This window comes from Oncorhynchus masou, chromosome 3 (assembly GCF_036934945.1).
Source record: "Oncorhynchus masou masou isolate Uvic2021 chromosome 3, UVic_Omas_1.1, whole genome shotgun sequence".
NCBI classification, from domain to species: domain Eukaryota; kingdom Metazoa; phylum Chordata; class Actinopteri; order Salmoniformes; family Salmonidae; genus Oncorhynchus; species Oncorhynchus masou.
The window spans coordinates 12,517,414-12,538,450 of NC_088214.1; the positions used below are offsets into that span (position 1 = coordinate 12,517,414).

General features: G+C 41.5%; 1 protein-coding gene across 1 annotated transcript in view; it reads right to left on the reverse strand.

Moving 5' to 3' along the window:
- LOC135518985 (myomegalin-like) overlaps positions 1 to 21,037 on the reverse strand; it is a 119,678-nt gene that overhangs the window by 31,096 nt on the left and 67,545 nt on the right. The window contains 11 exon segments of the mRNA XM_064943989.1: positions 2,679 to 2,733; positions 2,913 to 3,030; positions 3,164 to 3,281; positions 3,581 to 3,768; positions 7,345 to 7,610; positions 7,834 to 7,947; positions 9,610 to 9,814; positions 10,302 to 10,581; positions 10,765 to 10,946; positions 12,506 to 12,627; positions 20,640 to 20,782. Coding sequence (XP_064800061.1) covers positions 2,679 to 2,733; positions 2,913 to 3,030; positions 3,164 to 3,281; positions 3,581 to 3,768; positions 7,345 to 7,610; positions 7,834 to 7,947; positions 9,610 to 9,814; positions 10,302 to 10,581; positions 10,765 to 10,946; positions 12,506 to 12,627; positions 20,640 to 20,782 — 1,791 coding nt within the window.

The following is a 21,037-nucleotide window of genomic DNA, read 5'->3' on the forward strand; positions in this document are numbered from 1 at the left end:
TAAACTTAACCCCAAACCTTAGACCTAACCATAACTCCTAACCCTAATTCTAACCATAACCCTAAACTTAACCCCAAACCTTAGACCTAACCATAACTCCCAACCCTAATTCTAACCATAACCCTCAACTTAACCCCAAACCTTAGACCTAAACCATTAACTCCTAACCCTAATTCTAACCATAACCCTAAACTTAACCCCAAACCTTAGACCTCCTAACCCTAATTCTAACCATAACCCTAAACTTAACCCCAAACCTTAACCATAACTCCTAACCCTAATTCTAACCATAACCCTAAACTTAACCCCAAACCTTAGACCTAACCATAACTCCTAACCCTAATTCTAACCATAACCCTAAACTTAACCCCAAACCTTAGACCTAACCATAACTCCTAACCCTAATTCTAACCATAACCCTAAACTTAACCCCAAACCTTAGACCTAACCATAACTCCTAACCCTAATTCTAACCATAACCCTAAACTTAACCCCAAACCTTAGACCTAACCATAACTCCTAACCCTAATTCTAACCATAACCCTAAACCTAACCCCAAACCTTAGACCTAACCATAACTCCTAACCCTAATTCTAACCATAACCCTAAACCTAACCCCAAACCTTAGACCTAACCATAACTCCTAACCCTAATTCTAACCATAACCCTAAACTAACCCCAAACCTTAGACCTAACCATAACTCCTAACCCTAATTCTAACCATAACCCTAAACCTAACCCCAAACCTTAGACCTAACCATAACTCCTAACCCTAATTCTAACCATAACCCTAAACTTAACCCCAAACCTTAGACCTAACCATAACTCCTAACCCTAATTCTAACCATAACCCTAAACTTAACCCCAAACCTTAGACCTAACCATAACTCCTAACCCTAATTCTAACCATAACCCTAAACCTAACCCCAAACCTAACCCCAAACCTTAGACCTAACCATAACTCCTAACCCTAATTCTAACCATAACCCTAAACCTAACCCCAAACCTTAGACCTAACCATAACTCCTAACCCTAATTCTAACCATAACCCTAAACCTAACCCCAAACCTTAGACCTAACCATAACTCCTAACCCTAATTCTAACCATAACCCTAAACCTAACCCCAAACCTTAGACCTAACCATAACTCCTAACCCCTAACCATAACCTAAACCTAACCCCAAACCTTAGACCTAACCATAACTCCTAATTCTAACCATAACCCTAAACCTAACCCCAAACCTTAGACCTAACCATAACTCCTAACCCTAATTCTAACCATAACCCTAAACTTAACCCCAAACCTTAGACCTAACCATAACTCCTAACCCTAATTCTAACCATAACCCTAAACCTAACCCCAAACCTTAGACCTAACCATAACTCCTAACCCTAATTCTAACCATAACCCTAAACCTAACCCCAAACCTTAGACCTAACCATAACTCCTAACCCTAATTCTAACCATAACCCTAAACCTAACCCCAAACCTTAGACCTAACCATAACTCCTAACCCTAATTCTAACCATAACCCTAAACTTAACCCCAAACCTTAGACCTAACCATAACTCCTAATTCTAACCATAACCCTAAACTTAACCCCAAACCTTAGACCTAACCATAACTCCTAACCCTAATTCTAACCATAACCCTAAACTTAACCCCAAACCTTAGACCTAACCATAACTCCTAACCCTAATTCTAACCATAACCCTAAACTTAACCCCAAACCTTAGACCTAACCATAACTCCTAACCCTAATTCTAACCATAACCCTAAACCTAACCCCAAACCTTAGACCTAACCATAACTCCTAACCCTAATTCTAACCATAACCCTAAACTTAACCCCAAACCTTAGACCTAACCATAACTCCTAACCCTAATTCTAACCATAACCCTAAACTTAACCCCAAACCTTAGACCTAACCATAACTCCTAATTCTAACCATAACCCTAAACTTAACCCCAAACCTTAGACCTAACCATAACTCCTAACCCTAATTCTAACCATAACCCTAAACTTAACCCCAAACCTTAGACCTAACCATAACTCCTAATTCTAACCATAACCCTAAACCTAACCCCAAACCTTAGACCTAACCATAACTCCTAATTCTAACCATAACCCTAAACCTAACCCCAAACCTTAGACCTAACCATAACTCCTAATTCTAACCATAACCCTAAACTTAACCCCCTAAAACCTTAGACCTAACCATAACTCCTAATTCTAACCATAACCCTAAACTTAACCCCCAAACCTTAGACCTAACCATAACTCCTAACCCTTCTACCATAACCCTAAACTTAACCCCAAACCTTAGACCTAACCATAACTCCTAACCCTAATTCTAACCATAACCCTAAACTTAACCCCAAACCTTAGACCTAACCATAACTCCTAATTCTAACCATAACCCTAAACTTAACCCCTAACCTTAGACCTAACCATAACCCTAAACTTAACCCCAAACCTTAAAACAGCCTTTTTTTTCCTTGTGGGGAAAATGGCCCCACTTTTCCTTGTGATACTATCCTGGTCCCCTGGACTTCTGGTCCCCTGGACTTCTGATCCCATGGACTTCTGATCCCCACAAGGATACTAAAACCAAAACATACACATAAAGGAAACACTTTTTTCAGATGGTTACACATCATTTGGACATAAAACCCACCGCAAAGCAAGCAGCTCATGGCCCATCTTATCATCATGTAGCTCAGCACGGTCACCTGAGGAGAGAGAAGAATGGGTAGTGGAGAGGAAAGGGAGGACAGAGAGTGAGATAGAAGGAAAGAAGATCCGGGAATGTGGTGTGTGTGTGTGTGTGAGTCTGTCTGTCTGTCTTTGTGTTTGTGCATATGTGTGTGTCTTTCTGTGCATAGGTTGGTGTGTGTTTCTCCACACTCACGTCCACTGATCTTGGTGCCCATTCGTTGTGCCAGGGCAGTGCTCTGTGCCAGCTGCTCTCTGAAGCTCTGTCCCATGTAGTAGTCAATGTCGTTGGCACGCAGCAGCTCCTCAAAGCCCTGGCCAATCAATTACATTTAGCTGATAGTTCAATAAAACGTTTTAAAATCGATGAAATACATTTGATTCAGTCACTGTCAAAAAGTGGTGGATAATGTCCTAATCTTTGGAGAGATTGTCAGAGTGTCAGACCTTGGTGGTGTCTCCCAGGTGTTGTGTGAGTATGTGACAGACACCACGGCCCTCCCGCATCCTCTGACGCAGGTGGGACAGCTCCCTGGCCTGAGCCTGGATCAGGGTGTTGTACTTCCTGTCCATAGATGGAGGAAGGGGAGGGGTCAGGACATAAAAATACATTTAAAAAAACATCTTCATCATCATCGTTGTTATCGGACATCATCATAGTCATTACCACTGTTATCAGTCACCATGGAAGTCATTATCATTGTTATCAATCATCATCATAGTCATTACCACTGTTATCAGTCACCATGGAAGTCATTATCATTGTTATCAATCATAATCATAGTCATTATCATTGTTATCAGTCATCACCATATTCATTCTCAGAATTATTTCCTTCCTTCATTTCCTCCTCTCCACCACCACCCCTCCTTTCCTTTCCCCTCCAGCCTGGAGCTCTTGAGTTGGGCCTCCAGTGAGGCTACTCGGGACACCAGCTCTCGCAGCTCTCGGCTGGGCTTAGGTTCCATGCAAGGCCCTAGGCTGTCGGACATCCAGCCCTCATCGTCTTCTACACCGCTGAGGGCTGGGGACGCCTCAAATGCCCAATTCACCTGATGGACAGGAGAGAGGAGGAAAAAGACAGTAAATAGTCAGGGAAAATGTATTAGCAGAAATAATCCAACAAGCGCATAAGACACTAAAGTCATCAGTCAATGTATTGATCAATCAACTGATCAATGAATTATCAATCAATCAGACCTTGTATGTATACAGGGTTGGGGAGTAACAGATTACATTTAAGGGATTACAAAAAAGGTAACTGTATAATCCGTTACAATTACAGGCAAAAATATTGTAATAGGATTACAGATACTTTGAAAAACTAGATGATTACTTAGAAAGATTACTTCTAAATTCATAATGGGTGTTTGCGAGAAAAAAAATCTTTGACACTTTTCTCAATGACATTCAAATCAGCATTGAAAAAAGGCGCAAGTGTAAATTTGTTCCACCTGAGCGAGTCTGACCACAAGTCAGAGATCACTATGATGACACACCAGATGTGTTTGATGGATCATGGGAGAGAGCAGGAACAGGCTTTTGTAGGCTACAGTCCAAGCTATGTCTTCCAATGGTGCGACTGCTGTCGGCATCCAAACATTATCCAACCTGAATAAACACTTGGAGGTAAGGATGACAGCAGTGGTGTAGTCTACGGCGATACGGATATCACTTATTATTGATATCTACATAGCGCATTGATGTGAATCACACTGCTGCTCTCTCATTTAGCTATTTGCACCTTACGGATTGTGGTTGTTGTGGATGGCTGTTCACAAATCTAATTGTGTATTTGAACCCAATAATTGTAACGGCTCTCGTCGAAAGGAGTGGACCAAAGCGCAGCGTGAAAAGTGTTCATGATATTTTATTTTCAAAAAAACACTCAAACAAAAATAACCAAAGTTAAAAACGAAAGCGCACAGTTCTGTCAGGTACAGACACTAAACATAAAACAAGATCCCACAAAACCCAAAAGGAAAATGACAACTTCTGTGTGATCCCCAATCAGAGACAACGATAGACAGCTGCCTCTGATTTGGAACCACACACGGCCAAAAACAAACAAATAGAAAACATAGATTTTCCCACCCGAGTCACACCCGGACCTAACCAAACATAGAGAATAGAAAGGATTGCGAAGGTCAGGGCGTGACTGTACCCCCCTGATAAGGAAATGTGTTTTAATAAATGATTCATGTTAGTCCTGAAACTATAGGTCTGAATCCATGTGATTGTATGAAATTAATTTGAATCATTAGATTATTATAATACCTGTGTAGGTGTTAGACTCATTCGATGATTATATTATAATACTGTGCGTGGTTTTACTCAGAATCAATGTTTTGGGAACAATGTGTCTAGTGTTTTAATTACAGACTGTTGAATCAGACCTTACACTGATTATTATCTGCCCTATTGGCATACTCCCCTAGTCTATTGGCACGTGGCTCTATTGGCACTACATTCGATGATTATATTATAATACTGTGCGTGGTTTTACTCAGAATCAATGTTTTGGGAACAATGTGTCTAGTGTTTTAATTACAGACTGTTTGAGCCCGATCCGGGGAGACCTTGGCTGGGACACTGAGAACTTCCCAGTCCCAGGTATCTGCCTATCTGCCCTATTGGCACGTACTCCCCTAGGCTCTATTGGCACGTACTCCCCTAGGCTCTATTGGCACGTACTCCCCTAGGCTCTATTGGCACGTACTCTATTGGCCGTACTCCCCTAGGCTCTATTGGCACGTACTCCCTAGGCTCTATTGGCACGTACTCCCCTAGGCTCTATTGGCACGTACTCCCCTAGGCTCTATTGGCACGTACTCCCCTAGGCTCTATTGGCACGTACTCCCCTAGGCTCTATTGGCACGTACTCCCCTAGGCTCTATTGGCACGTACTCCCCTAGGCTCTATTGGTGGGCGGATTTGATGGTTGGTGTGGAAGTATGTGTGTCACTATAAATTGAGATGCACTGGAAGCCTGGTGCATGGAACAGGCACCGGATACACTGTGCCGTGGAGGAGCACCGGAGAGTCTCCAGCGTAGAGCTGGTACAACCCGTCCTGTCTGGATGCTTACGTTCGCACGGCAAATGCGAGGAGCTGGCACAGAGCGCACCGGGCTGTGAATGTGCACTGGAGACACAGTACGCAGAGCCGGCGCTGGATATCCTGGGCCGAAGAGACGCACCGGAGACCAGGAGCGCTAAACCGGCACCATCCTTCCTGGCTGAATGCCCACTCAGAGCGCACCGGAGACCAGGAGCGCTAAACCGGCACCATCCGTCCTGGCCATTCAGAGCGCACCTGGCTGTGAATGCACACTGGAGACACAGTGCGCATCACCGCATAACACGGTGCCTGACCAGTCACACTCTCCCCACGGTAAGCACGGGGAGTTGGCTCAGGTCTAAAGCCTGACTCCGCCAATCTCCCCGTGTGCCTTCTCGGGCTTCTGTTGTTGAGCGAACTCCTCGTATCTTTGGCGTTCCGCTCTTGCTGCCTCCATCTGCTCCCTTGGACAGCGATACTCTCCGGCCCGCGTCCAAGGTCCTTCTCCATTCAGGATCTCCTCCCATGTCCAACTCTCCTGGCCACGCTGCTTGGTCCGTTTTTGGTGGGATCTTCTGTAACGGCCCTCATCGAAAGGAGTGGACCAAAGCACAGTGTGGAAAGTGTTCATGATAATATATTTTCAAACAAAAATAAACAAAGTGAAAGCGCACAGTTCTGTCAGGTACAGACACTAAACAGAAAACAAGATCCCACAAAACCCAAAAGGAAAGTGACAACTTATGTGTGATCCCCAATCAGAGACAGCGATAAACAGCTGATTTCTCCAGGCCCATCCCTCAGCTTTTTACCAAAATAGAGGCGGGGTGTTGATTTTGTTATTGTTTCATCTGTGGATTTTCCCTTTAAACAGCTGCATTTTATGAAGATATCAAAGTGTCACCAACATAAAGGTAAACAATAGGCCTACAGCAAATGCAGCATATGACATTCATTTTTCCCATGTAAATAGCACTTATTCAGTAGTGCTCAAAGCTTGCCATTCCATGAGTGCAGCATTTATTTTTCAACTCGAATCAATGAGAACAAAATCATAAACAACAGAGTAGGACTGGCTAATACATCCTTAGTTTTGGGGTCGTTCTCAGGTAAAACAATTTGGCTAATCTATACTTCCATATTTCCAAGTCATACTCTTGAAGATCAAGGGGTAAAACATTTATGGGAATGACTGGAATTCTGGTTTTTAATGTAAAGATATCATTTAATCGTATTATTATATGTAGTAGAAAGCGATGGGTTAGAAGAAGTCTACATAACCAACCTACAGCCTTTAAAAAAAATCTATATATGGCCAACTACTTAAACTTTAACATTGATTTATCCTGCAATAGATGTCGTTCAATTGGTAACATACATTTTTGTTTTCTTCTACTGCCTCTTAAGGGGAAAGTAATCCAAAAGTAATGAAATGTAATCAGATTACGTTACTGAGTTGGGTAATCCAAAAGTTATGTTACTGATTCCAATTTTGGACAGGTAACTAGTACCTGTAACAGATTACATTTAGAAAGTAACCTACCTAACCCTGTATGTATATGAAGTACCTTGCGTGGGGTGCGTTCCAGACTGGATGCGTAGTCACTGGTCGTGGATAGTGAACGCACACGTAGCTGCAACCCACGAATCACCTTGTGGCAGCGGGTCAGCTGAGAACGCAGGTCCAGGACCAATTGCTGTAAGGATCCTGCCCCTGGCTCCTCGCCTTCATCAAAAGCTCCGCCCACACTCCCATCGCCATGGAACCAAACTCCGGCACTCTCGTAGTCCTGCCGGTGGCTCAGTGACGTACACATCTCCAGATCATCAAACTCTAGGGTGTATAGATCAGCACATTGGACACAGGTAAGGTGGGAATGAGAAGTGATGCAGGTACTGTATTGTGAGATGTTAGGTACAGTAGATATCTCAAGTGACAAACTGAAATAGAAGCAGTGAGAGGTGACACTGTCAGAGAGGTGTAACGGGAGAGAGGCAATAGGTAAGATAGGAGTGAGAGAAGAGACGGGAGACGGGGAAAGGCACAGCTAAGTTACCTGGGCTGCTGGCCTCTCTGTCTGCCTCGTTCTCACTACGGCCACAGGTCTCATAGCCCAGGTCCTGTAGGTCCACCTGGACCTGCTTACTGTCCTGCTCAACTGATGTCTCTGCTGAGAAAGACAGAGAGAGAGAACCATTACAACCATTGAATAAATTACATTGAGTGATTCAATTAAGTTAATTAGTTATACTGTATTTAAATATGTATATGCCACTGTATGTGTGTGGGTTCTTTTCTCTGGGGGAACGTAGGTATATTTTACACAGACAAGTTCAGTACTTCACTATCTTTGACATCTTCACAGAGTTTCAGGAAGAAAAGATTGCATCATCACTGGTGTGTGTGTGTGTGTGTGTTCTGTGTATGTGTGTGTGTGTGTTCTGTGTATCTGTATGTATGTGTGTTCTGTGTATCTGTATGTTTGTGTATGTGTTCTGCGTATCTGGGTATTTGTGTGTTCTGTGAATCTGTATGTGTGTTCTGTGTATCTGTATGTCATGACTCTCCTGGTCGAGGAACCAAGGCCTTAGATCAGCTTGGCAAATGGCTGACAGATAACAAGACCCCCTTCTCCCACAGGAGAGGAGACGAGGGAGACAGGGAGACGGGGGGGGGTGCCAATCATAAATATTATGCAGCAGAGAACCCTTTCCTGCTCTTCAGTATCAACCAAAGGAATGCCTTTGTCTCTATAGAGGCTGTTGCCCGCAAAAAAACTCTAACGTCCAAAGAGTGAACTTTGGCACAATATTTCTAAGATAGGAATGTTAAGAATGGTCAGTGGGGATCTAAAGAATAATAATGTCATATTGCTTTTCATTTTGTGATATTATTAAAAACTGTATGAACCAAATACTGTAACTTATGAAGGAAACACAATCTAGCTTTCAAGTTTTCATCCAATATGATGTTAATACAATATGAAGAACGATGAGACTATTTTTCTTAAGATATTAATGTGGTTTTAGTTTTCTAACGAGATCCTAGTTTTTATGTCCTTTTGCACATTAACTAAGCCACGCCCTGAATGAGGTCAGAAGACCATGTCAGTGTGATGGAACCGCCCTATTTGACCAGAGTGCTTAAAAAGGACTCGATTTAAGAATGAACATACCAGACCAGCAAACGTGAAGCGTGAGCTAAACATTACAAATGGTTGAAACTCTAAGACCAGAAAACGTGTAGCTGAAAATGGTTAGACCTTTGAATCTCCACACGAGGTGAAGAAGATAAAGAATAGACCTTAACATTGCCAGTCTGCAGCTGGGCATGTAAAAGTGGTCCTAGAACTTTCACTAAAGACATGAGGCGGGAAGGAAGTACATCCCATATCAGACAACCATTGGTGCATCTGAAGATCTGTTCTATTTGAACACTCCACTCCACTACAAGACCAAGACAACTACGAAGGACATTGTGACCTCTGGTGGACAACCAGAGCCTTACACCCACTGAGCACTTCCCATAGAAGGACTAATTGTTTTCAACAGAGAGATGACGAACAAAGACATCTGCATGTACATTTCTTACCCAAACGGGCGGTGGAGATGGTAACTCTATAAACAACTTCTCTCGTGGTGCCCCAAATTCCTAATGAGTTCATTGTTACATGATTAATTTAATCTGGTAACAATTAAACATAGTTAGTTGATTCGATAAACATATCTGTGTGTGTTCTGTGTGTTCTGTGCATCTCTTTGTGTGTGTGTGTGTTCTGTGTATATGTATGTGTTTGTGTATTTATGTTTTCAGTATATGCAAGAGGACTCACTGAGTAGTTCCCTGTAGTCTTTGAGTTGATCAGCCTGTGCATGTACTGTGGCCTCAGACACCATGAGTCTCTCCTGCAGCTCTCTGCTCTCCTGTCTGCTCAGCGCCAAATCAGAACGCAGATGCGCCGCCTGCTCACGGAGACCCGCATCCATATGCTGCCAGAACCCGCCCACATCGCCGGTGACATCATCAGATTCAGCCTCCTATAGGGCACAAGACAAAACAGTGGTGTTAAAAAAGGGGGAAAAGTCTCATTCACTTTTACATGACTAGGAAAGACCATTATGGTCCAACTGTTGTTATATCACAAGATAAAATAAAGATCACAGGAGCAGCAAACGGAGATCGGACACCTTTCTTGTCATTATGGGAAAAAAAAACATTGACATGTAGAGTAGAAGAAGTGTGAATATGTCCTGCATTCTATTTCCGAAAGCACATGCAGCAGCAACACAGAACACTGCTTTCTTCTGGTCTCTTTGACCTGAAACCCAGGAGCAGCAGCTGCCCAGAGGCAGACATGATGCTTATATAAACTATCAGCCCTACATAGACTGCTCTAGCTATACAACACAGAGATATGAGGAGAGAGGGGGAGAAAAATAGACAGAGAAAGAGGGAGGGAGAGATAAAGAGAGGTTTACACTATTCTGGCATAGACTGGTTTAGGGTAGAGGAGTGTATGTGTACCTTCTCTGTTTGGTCTGGCTGGTGATGGGAGAGGAGAGTCCCCAGGTCTAGGGAGTGAGGTCTGGTATTCTGTCTGTTCCCCCTCCCCTCTCTCATCCTCACTGCTGGGGGGCCATAGTTGCCCTGGGTGGGTACCACTGTTGATTGTGCCTCCTCCTCCTCCTCCTGTCCCCATCCTTGGCAGATGTCTGTTGGATCCTCCAGAGTTCCTAGACCCTGTAATCCCCCTTGGCTATCTTTCAGGGCTTCATTCTCTTGTTGTAGCTTCTGCAGTGTTCTCCTGCAAGAAATAGACACCAGAGGATTCATGATTAACAACCACATCAACAACCACAACAACAACCACCACAATAACAACAATGGCTGCAATGACAATCAGACTGTGAGCCTTTGACTGTGCTTCTTGTAGGTAGATGGGAGACACTGAGATAAGTAGGTAAGTGGGTACTGTGTAGGTACATACCTCATCTGGGCTAGGGAGGAGCAGCCAGTTGTCTCCAGCTGTGTTCTCATCTCCTCCACTTCTTCTTCTAATGCCCTCTTCTGTTCAGCCAGCTGCTGTCCCTGCCCCTCTGCCCCCTGGGACAGTGCTCCGCTCAAAGGTCCTCCAGACAGCACCCCCTGCCCACAGGCCACCACAGAGTTCTGCGCACGAAAGAAAAGAGAAGAGAAGGGTAAAAGAGAGAAGGGAAGACAGGTAATAAGAGTGGGGAAGACAGGTATTAAGAGAGAGGGGAAGACCGTTAATAAGAGTGGGGAAGAGAGGGGAAGACAGGTAATAAGAGAGAGGGGAAGACAGGTAATAAGAGAGAGGGGAAGACAGGTAATAAGAGAGAGGGGAAGACGGGTAATAAGAGAGAGGGGAAGACGGGTAATAAGAGAGAGGGGAAGACGGTAATAAGAGAGGGGAAGACAGGTAATAAGAAAGAGGGGAAGAAGGTAATAAGAGAGAGGGGAAGACAGGTAATAAGAGAGAGGGGAAGATGATAATAAGAGAGGGGAAGACGGTAATAAGAGAGGGGGGAAGACAGGTAATAAGAGAGAGGGGAAATTAGTGTACATAATTAGTCAATAATAATTGGTCAAGCCTAAGAACATAACTACAATTACATAATTTTTAAACATAACATGAAAATGATTAGTTAAAACAACTCTAACATTGTTAGTCTGGGTACAGGTCTGTGTCTGCTTAAGCCAACAGCTTTGTTATGGTCTCATTTGGCAAGGGAACAATGCAGCGTTGTTGAATACAGAAACAGTCTGGTACCCAGGCTACAGATGTAGGATCTTAATTTGATCACTCTGGTGCAGAAGAAGTTTCCTGCAATGCAGAAGCATATTTGAGGTTTAAAAGGGTTTCTGAAGTTTGTAATTTTCACTTTGACACACACTCACACACACACACACATACATACACACAGATACATGCACGCAGCACACACACACGCACACACACGCTGGTCAGCCAGAAAGGTGCAACTGGAATGTGACTGTCAGTATAACAAACAGAAGAGTTTTTCCATAACAGACCTAGAGCACTCTGTGCTGGGGATATGGACATAGACACACACACACACGCACGCACGCACACACACAAATGAACACATGCACACACACATAGACACAAATGAACACATGCACAGACACACACACACACACACACACACACACACACACACACACACACACACACACACACACACACACACACACACACACACACACACACACACACACACACACACACACACACACTAACTTACATAGACGCACGCACGCACAGACACGACACAGACACGATACAGACACACACACACTATAAACACTATACTACCTCATTACAGTTGTTCAGTAGGGAGAAACATTATACTACCTCATTATAGTTGTTTAGTGGGCAGAAACACTATACTACCTCATTATAGTTGTTCAGTAGGGAGAAACACTATACTACCCGGTAAACGAAAAATGTAGCAACCCCTACAGAACTGTCCACCAATCACAACCAACATAATAATTTACATTTCCTGTTGTTGTAGGATTATTTTCCTGCTGTAGCATCAGGCTCAAAATAAGATCCTACATCTGTCGAAGATTGTCAACATTAGCTATAATGAAAGCAATGACTGTATAAGGGGATGAGAGGCACAAGACTGGTGTAGAATCTAGTATCCCTTTAAGATTTAAAGGTAAAGAACCACATGTACCTTAGTGGAGGCCAGACTTTTGGCAGTCAGTTTATCCTCATCGTCTTCAATACTGTCTGAGAACTCATCAGTGCTGCCCTCTTCATCATCTCCCTCCTCTTCTTCTTCCTCCGTGCTGAGCTCTGAAAACACAACAGCCAACTGATCAGATCAGACACTTCCTTGTCTTTTCTCTCTCCTACCGAAGTCTGTTTTTCTTACGTACCCCACCAATCCCTCTCCTCTTTCTCTCTCTCCCTATCTCCGTCTCTCACTCCTTCTCCCTCTATCTCCCTCCCACTCTCCATCTCTCTGGTCTGAATCACTTCAGCAGGAGCCATGAGGGAAATGTTATGTGACCAGTAGACAGCCAAACACCCACGTTGAGCCCAGACCAGGACAGACCAGCCCCTCTGTCTTTTTCCCAACCATGTGGTGTGTGTGTAGCACAGGTCCTCTCTGTGTCCTGTCCATGTCACTACATATGGCCCTCAGGAAGACATTCCACAATTAACTTAAAAACAAACAAAATGGCGACATTCAGCCTTTTCCCCGTATTAGTTGAGATGGACATATTATTAACATGCACGTACACCATATACAAAGAGAAGCATGCAAAGCACAAACACAATTCACTCACATTGCAATAATGTTTGTTAACTAATCAGATGCCAAAAAGTACTGTGGAATCTTCAGATTGTCAAATCCTTGTCTACAGAGAGCAACAGAATGTCTGACACACGCACACACACGCTGGTCAGCCAGAAAGGTGCAACTGGAATGTGACTGTCAGTATAACAAACAGAAGAGTTTTTCCATAACAGACCTAGAGCACTCTGTGCTGGGGATATGCACACACACACACACACACACACACACACACACACACACACACACACACACACACACACACACACACACACACACACACACACACACACACACACACACACACACACACACACACACACACACACACACACACACACACAGTTAGTCAAAGGTTGAAACATTATACTATCTCAATATAGTTGTATAGTAGTAGGTAGAAACACTATACTACCTCATTATAGTTGTTCAGGAGGGAGAAACATTGTACTACCGCATACTAGTTGTTTAGTAGGTAGAAACACTATGCTACCTCATCATAGTTGTATAGTTGGAGAGAGAAACAGTATACTACCTCATTATAGTTGTTTAGTAGGTAGAAACTCTATATTACCTAATTATAGTTGTTTAGTAGGGAAACCATTATACTACCTCATTATAGTTGTTTATAAGTGAGAAACACTATAATAACTCATTATAGTTGTTTAGTAGGTAGTAACATTATCTCATTACAGTTGTATAGTTGTAGGGAGAAACATTATACTACCTTATTATAGTTGTTTAGTAGGGAGAAATATTATACTACCTCATTACAGTTGTTTAGTAGGGAAAAACATTATACTTCCTCAATATAGTTGTTTAGTAGGGAGAAACACTAAACTACCTCAATATAGTTGTTTAGTAGGTAGAAAAATTATACAACCTCATTATACTTGTTTAGTAGGCAGAACCACCATACTACCTCATCATAGTTGTTTAGTATGGAGAAACACTGTAAAAACTCATTGTAGTTGTTTAGTAGGTAGAAACATTATACTACCTCATTACAGTTGTTTAGTAGGGAAAAACATTATGCTACCTCATTATAGTTGTTTAGTAGGGGGAAACATTATGCTACCTCATTATAGTTGTTTAGTAGGGGGAAACACTATATTACTTGTTTCGTAGGGAGAAACTCTTTCCTACTTCATTATCGTTGTTTAGTAGTGAGAAACACTAAACTTCCTCATTATACTTGTATAGTTACAGGGAGGAACACTATACTACCTCATTATAGTTGTTTAGTAGGGATAAATACAGTTGAAGCCGGAAGTTGAAGCCGGAAGTTTATAGACACCTTAGCCAAATACAGTTTTTCACAATTCCTGACATTTAATCCTAGTAAAGATTCCATGTCTTAGGTCAGTTGGAATCACCACTTTATTTTAGGAATGTGAAATGTCAGAATAATAGTAAAGAGAATGATTTATTTCAGCTTATATTTCTTTCATCACATTCCCAGTGGGTCAGAAGTTTACATACATTCAATTAGTATTGTCACGTTCTGACCATCGTTCGTGTGTTTTCCTTGTTTTAGTGGTGGTCAGGACGTGAGCTGGGTGGGCATTCTATGTTGTGTGTCTGGTTTGTCTATTTCTATGTTTGGCCTGATATGGTTCTCAATCAGAGGCAGGTGTTAGTCATTGTCTCTGATTGGGAACCATATTTAGGTAGCCTGTTTTGTGTTGGGTTTTGTGGGTGATTGTTCCTGTCTTTGTGGCACCAGATAGGACTGTGTTTTTTCACGTTTCTTGTTTTGTAGATTGTTGTACTTTCATCTTTATTAAAGATGGACAAAACTAACCACGCTGCATTTTTGTCCGCCTCTCTTTCCCCAGAAGAAAACCATTACAAGTATTTGGTAGCATTGCCTTTAGATTGTTTAACTTGGGTCAAACGTTTCAGGTAGCCTTCCACAAGCTTCCCACAATAAGTTGGGTGAATTTTGGCCCATTCCTCCTGACAGAGCTGGTGTAACTGAGTCAGGTTTGTAGGCCTCCTTCCTCACACATGCTTTTTCAGTTCTGCTCACAAAGTTTCTATAGGATTGAGGTCAGGGCTTTGTGATGGCCATTCCAATACCTTGACTTTGTTGTCCTTAAGCCATTTTGCCACAACTTTAGAAGTATGCTTGGGGTCATTGTCCATTTGGAAGACCCATTTGCAACCAAGCTTTAACTTCCTGACTGATGTCTTGAGATGTTGCTTCAATATATCCACATAATTTCCCCTCCTCATGATTCCATCTATTTTGTGAAGTGCACCAGTCCCTCCTGCAGCAAAGCACCACCACAACATGATGCTGCCATCCCCGTGCTTTACGGTTGGGATGGTGTTCTTCGGCTTGCAAGCCTCCACCTTTTTCTTCCAAACATAACGATGGTCATTATGGCCAAACAGTTATTCTTTGTTTCATCAGACCAGAGGACATTTCTCCAAAAAGTACGATCTTTGTCCCCATGTGCAGTTGCAAACCTTAGTCTGGCTTTTTTTATGGCGGTTTTGGAGCAGTGGCTTCTTACTTGCTGAGCTGCCTTTCAGGTTATGCCGGTATAGGACTCATTTTACTGTTGCTCTTGATACTTTTGTACCTGTTTCCTCCAGCATCTTCACAAGGTACTTTGCTATGGTTTTGGGATTGATTTGCACTTCTCACACCAAAGTATGTTCATCTCTAGGAGACAGAACGCGTCTCCTTCCTGAGCGGTGTGACGGCTGCGTGGTCCCATGGTGTTTATACTTGCATACTATTGTTTGTTCAGATGAACATGGTACCTTCAGCGTTTGGAAATCGCTCCCAAGGATGAACCAGACTTGTGGAGGTCTACCATTTGTTTTCTGAGGTCTGAGATTTTTTTGATTTTCCCATGATGTCAAGCAAAGAGGCACTGAGTTTGAAGGTATGCCTTGAAACACATCCACAGGTATACCTCCAATTGACTCAAATGATGTCAGTTACCCAATCAGAATCTTCTAAAGCCATGACATAATTTTCTATAATTTTCCAAGCTGTTTAAAGGCACAGTCAACTTAGTGTATTTAAACTTCTGATCCACTGGAATTGTTATACAGTGAATTATAAGTGAAATAATCTGTCTGTAAACAATTGTTGGAAAAATGACTTGTGTCATGCACAAAGTAGATGTCTTAACCGACTTGCCAAAACTATAGTTTGTTAACAAGAAAATGGTGGAGTGGTTGACAACTGAGTTTTAATGACTCCAACCTAAGTGTATGTAAACTTCCAACTTCAACTGTAAATATTAGGTTGAGCTAGACTTCAACTGTATATACTACCTCATTTAGTAGGGAGAAACACTATACTACCTCATTATAGTTATTTAAAAGGCAGAAAACCTATACTACCTCATTATAGTTGTTTAGTAGGGAATAACACTATATTACCTCATTACAGTTGTTTAGTAGGGAGATACACGATGCGACTTGTTTAGTAGGGAGAAACACTATACTACCTCATGATAGTTGTTTAGTAGGGAGAAACTGTCACGCCCTAACCTTATAGAGCCATTTTATTTCTCTATTTGGTTAGGTAAGGGTGTGATGTGGGGTGGGCATTCTATGTTCTATTTTCTATGTTTTGTATTTCTTTGTTTTGGCCGGGTATGGTTCTCAATCAGGGACAGCTGTTTATCATTGTCTCTGATTGGGAACCATACTTAGGCAGCCCTTTTTCCCACCTGCCTTTGTGGGTAGTTAACTTTGTTTGTGGCACATAGCCCTTAAGCTTCACGGTTGTTTTTGTATTGTTTATTGTTTTTGTCGGCGTCATCCTAATAAAAAGGAATATGTACACTCACCAAGCTGCGCTTTGGTCTACTTCATACTACGGCCATGACAGAATCATTATACTACCTCATTATAGTTGTTTAGTAGCGAGAAACACTATGCTACCTCATTATATTTGTTCAGTTGGGAGAAACACTATACTACCTCATTATAGTTGTTTAGTAGGGAGAAACATTATACAACTCATTATAGTTGTTTAGTAGCAAGAAACACTATACTACCTTATTTTAGTTGTTTGGTAGGTTGAAAGATTTTACTACCTCATTATAGTTGGTTAGTAGTGAGAAACATTATACTACCTCATTATAGTTGTTTAATAAGGAGAAACCTTATACTACCTCATTATAGTTGTTCAGTAGGGAGAAACACTATACTACCTTATTTTAGTTGTTTGGTAGGTTGAAAGATTTTACTACCTCATTATAGTTGGTTAGTAGTGAGAAACATTATACTACCTCATTATAGTTGTTTAATAAGGAGAAACCTTATACTACCTCATTATAGTTGTTTGGTAGGTAGAAACATTATACTACCTCATTATAGTTGTTTGGTAGGTAGAAATATTATACTACCTCATTATAGTTGTTTGGTAGGTAGAAACATTATACTACCTCATTATAGTTGTTTGGTAGGTAAAAACATTATACTACCTCATTATAGTTGTTTGGTAGGTAGAAACATTATACTACCTCATTATAGTTGTTTGGTAGGTAGAAACATTATACTACCTCATTATAGTTGTTTGGTAGGTAGAAGGCTATTTAACCGTAATAACAACCACAAAGTTCTAAGACAATCTGTCAAGAAATCAGGAGTTTAAATCTCCCTGAAATAAATACCAATAGCTTCATATTGCCATATAAATGCTTCATACTATGAAATCCTCTTCATCGTACCAGGGCATTTGTATTGTGTGCAGTTTTTGCATAGCAACACACATCTGCCAACAATTACAATGAGGATAATACAATCTTCAGTTTGTGATCAATGGAAGAGTCTTATGGAAAATATTATTCTTGGTTAGGATTGTTTTGAACCATCTAAAACATACTTTTAACCCTTGGCACTGTGTATGAGGGTGGGGTGTTGGGCCTATAGCTATGTGGGTGACGGGGGACAATAAGACTCTGTTTGTTTAGCTTACCACAAATTTAAGACTGGTGTGTATGTGTGTTGCTCAGTCTACCTCTATTCCAATGTCTAATTAAGGACTTACAGTATTAAGACTGGTGTGTATGTGTGTTGCTCAGTCTACCTCTATTCCAATGTCTAATTAAGGACTTACAGTATTAAGACTGGTGTGTATGTGTGTTGCTCAGTCTACCTCTATTCCAATGTCTAATTAAGGACTTACAGTATTATGACTGAAGTGCGTACAACATAATCATCTTTCTGTGAGCAATAGGAAATAGTATAATCAATGTATCATGTATTTATGGTGTAGTAATTAATTCCATGATATTACATGAAGAGGGTGTGAACTAGTCTTCTCTGTTAGGGGACATCTTCATGTGTCCAGTCCTTACAGGAGCCCCTGCTAGTGACGGTGACACACAGTGTAGAAATCATGTTTTATACCCTTCTGTACATTCATGTTCTTCTTCATATCATCCTATTTCTATACGTAGTGTGAGGCACATATTAGTACCGTATCCTATTCTATTTATGCCCAATAGTGAGTGATTGGTGCATTTAAGTTGTCAATAACTGTTCACTCATCACATCAAACATAGCCATGCAGGCAGGAAATGCATGCCACGACGGCATGCAAGTGGCAGAGAAGTCATAGGTTAAGACAGAGAGATGGTTGTTTAGCTCCCAAACATGACAGATCTCTTTCTTCTATGAAAGAAAATGTGTCTTTTAAAGATATTCTTAGAATATGTGTGTGTGTGTGTGTGGTAATGGTTTAAGGTCCAATGCATCTGTTTTTATCTTATTATCAAATCATTTCTGGGTAACAATTAAGTACCATACTGTGATAGTTTTCAATTAAAATGGTTAAAAAAACAAACAAATAAATTGCTTCTTAGTGAAGAGAAATTTCTCAAGCAAGAATTTTGCTAGGACTGTCTGGGAGTGGTCTGAGTGAGGAGGGGAAAACTGAAAACTAGCTGTGATTGGCAGAATTTTTTCTTTTTTTCTTATTGCTCTATTAACTAATTTACCGGCCAAAACTCCACCCCCCCCAAAACAAGCAGATATTTCAGGCTGTCCTTTCAAGAAGCTCTTACACTATAAGGCCATTATCATAATTTTCACAATTTCACAGAATATTCTAAACTCATAGTATGGAAATATATGCAAAACACAGGCAAATCACGTTTTTGACTGCACTGGGCCTTTAAGAGTGTGTGTTTTGGACACAGAGACTATGGATACAGTGTGGAGAAAGAGGTGGCTGTTCAGTCAGGGATGAGAAAAGCACATGATCATCACTTTCTCTTTCTTTCACCTCAGGGATAGACAGAACACTCCTTATCTGTTCTCTACTAGTCAGGGGAGAAAGGAAGGTTTGTTGTGTTGAACAAGGAGGCAAAAAGGGAGAGGAAATCCAGTCCCAAATAAAAAATAAAATAAAAAAGGCAATATCATTTTTTAAACTTTCCATTTCGAAGTACGTTGGCATTTCATCACCAAATCTAAATGGAACATTTCTTCACTAATCCTAAAATCCTTTAAACATAATCAATCCCAACCAATCGAATCTCGAATGATACTAGGTATCATCTTATCATCATGTTTTTATCACATTTTATGTGATCATTACAAAGTCTATCTATACAAGTAACAAATAGACACTTGGATTGTGGTGTATCTAAGACACTTGGGTTGTTGTGTATCTAAGATTGATAAGCGCAAGGTTTTAGTTTTGCAACAACAAATAACTAGGGTAATGATTCTTACTTTATTTATTTTGATAAGCAAACACTATTGACTACTAATCTAGTTGTTCATGCATCATCTGAGACTAAGAATATCTGCGACCAAATGATAGGCACTTTAAAACCCATGGAATGGAACCCATATCTGAGGTTACAGGAATTATAAGAGGGAACTACTTGGCCATCATCTTGATTTCAGCTGAAGTATATCTTGGACCTGCATCCATTGTGTACACAAAGATGGTATAAAAAAACAAGATGGACGACTTGAAGACGTTTCACTGTAATGCATTTGCTGGGCTGTCTACACACCGCATCACATCACTGTGACGATAAGGCTGGAAACTTTGACACAGAGACACAGTCCAATACAAAATGGCATTACAGAACAAGCAACACAGAGGCATTTTGCAAAAACAATATAAAAACACAACAATCCAAAACACACTGAATATATTAATAATGAATAATAGATATCTAAGGTTCATTGTTGCCACATTATAATCTAACTAAAACCACCCCAAAAATGTGTTGTTGGTTAGAACAGGCATTGGTTATTGTGTGGTGTCTATGTCATCCAAAGAGGAATGAAGTTGCCCATAGTCACTGATCTTAGGTCAGCATTGAGTTTTTTCCTGTAATGGTTAAGGTGAGGATTTAGGTGAATGTAAACGGACCCTAGATCTGCACCTAAGAGCAACTTCTACCTGCAGTGCATTTGTCTGACTCATGATGAAATGGCTAGACAGAATATCCCAGAGAGTTAGTAACAGTGCCCCCTGTAGCCCTGTAGGCCGGTCCCTGCCCATCCCCACCTCCAAAGTCAGACTGCCTCTTAGCTGCCCTCTCCAGTGCCAGGGCGGTTTTCCGGGTCCTGGTTAGGACCTCCTCCAGTTGCCCTCGCAATGCCTGAACAGAGTCCAGTTCTGTGAGCAGGGCCTGGGTCTTCTCTGAGCTGCTGGGAGAGGGGCAATGACACAACGCACAAACACAAATGTCCTCAAAACTGATTGCATGGTTTTAACAGTTTTACCTGGCCTACAACTATATATAACTATGTCTAACGACACTGAAGCTTCGTATGTACCTGCCTGTCAAAACATTGGTGTATTCTTAGATATCCAGGTGTGTGTATTGTTATGTACCAAGGTGTGTATTGTTAGGTACCAAGGTGTGTATTGTTAGGTACCAAGGTGTGTATTGTTAGGTAGCC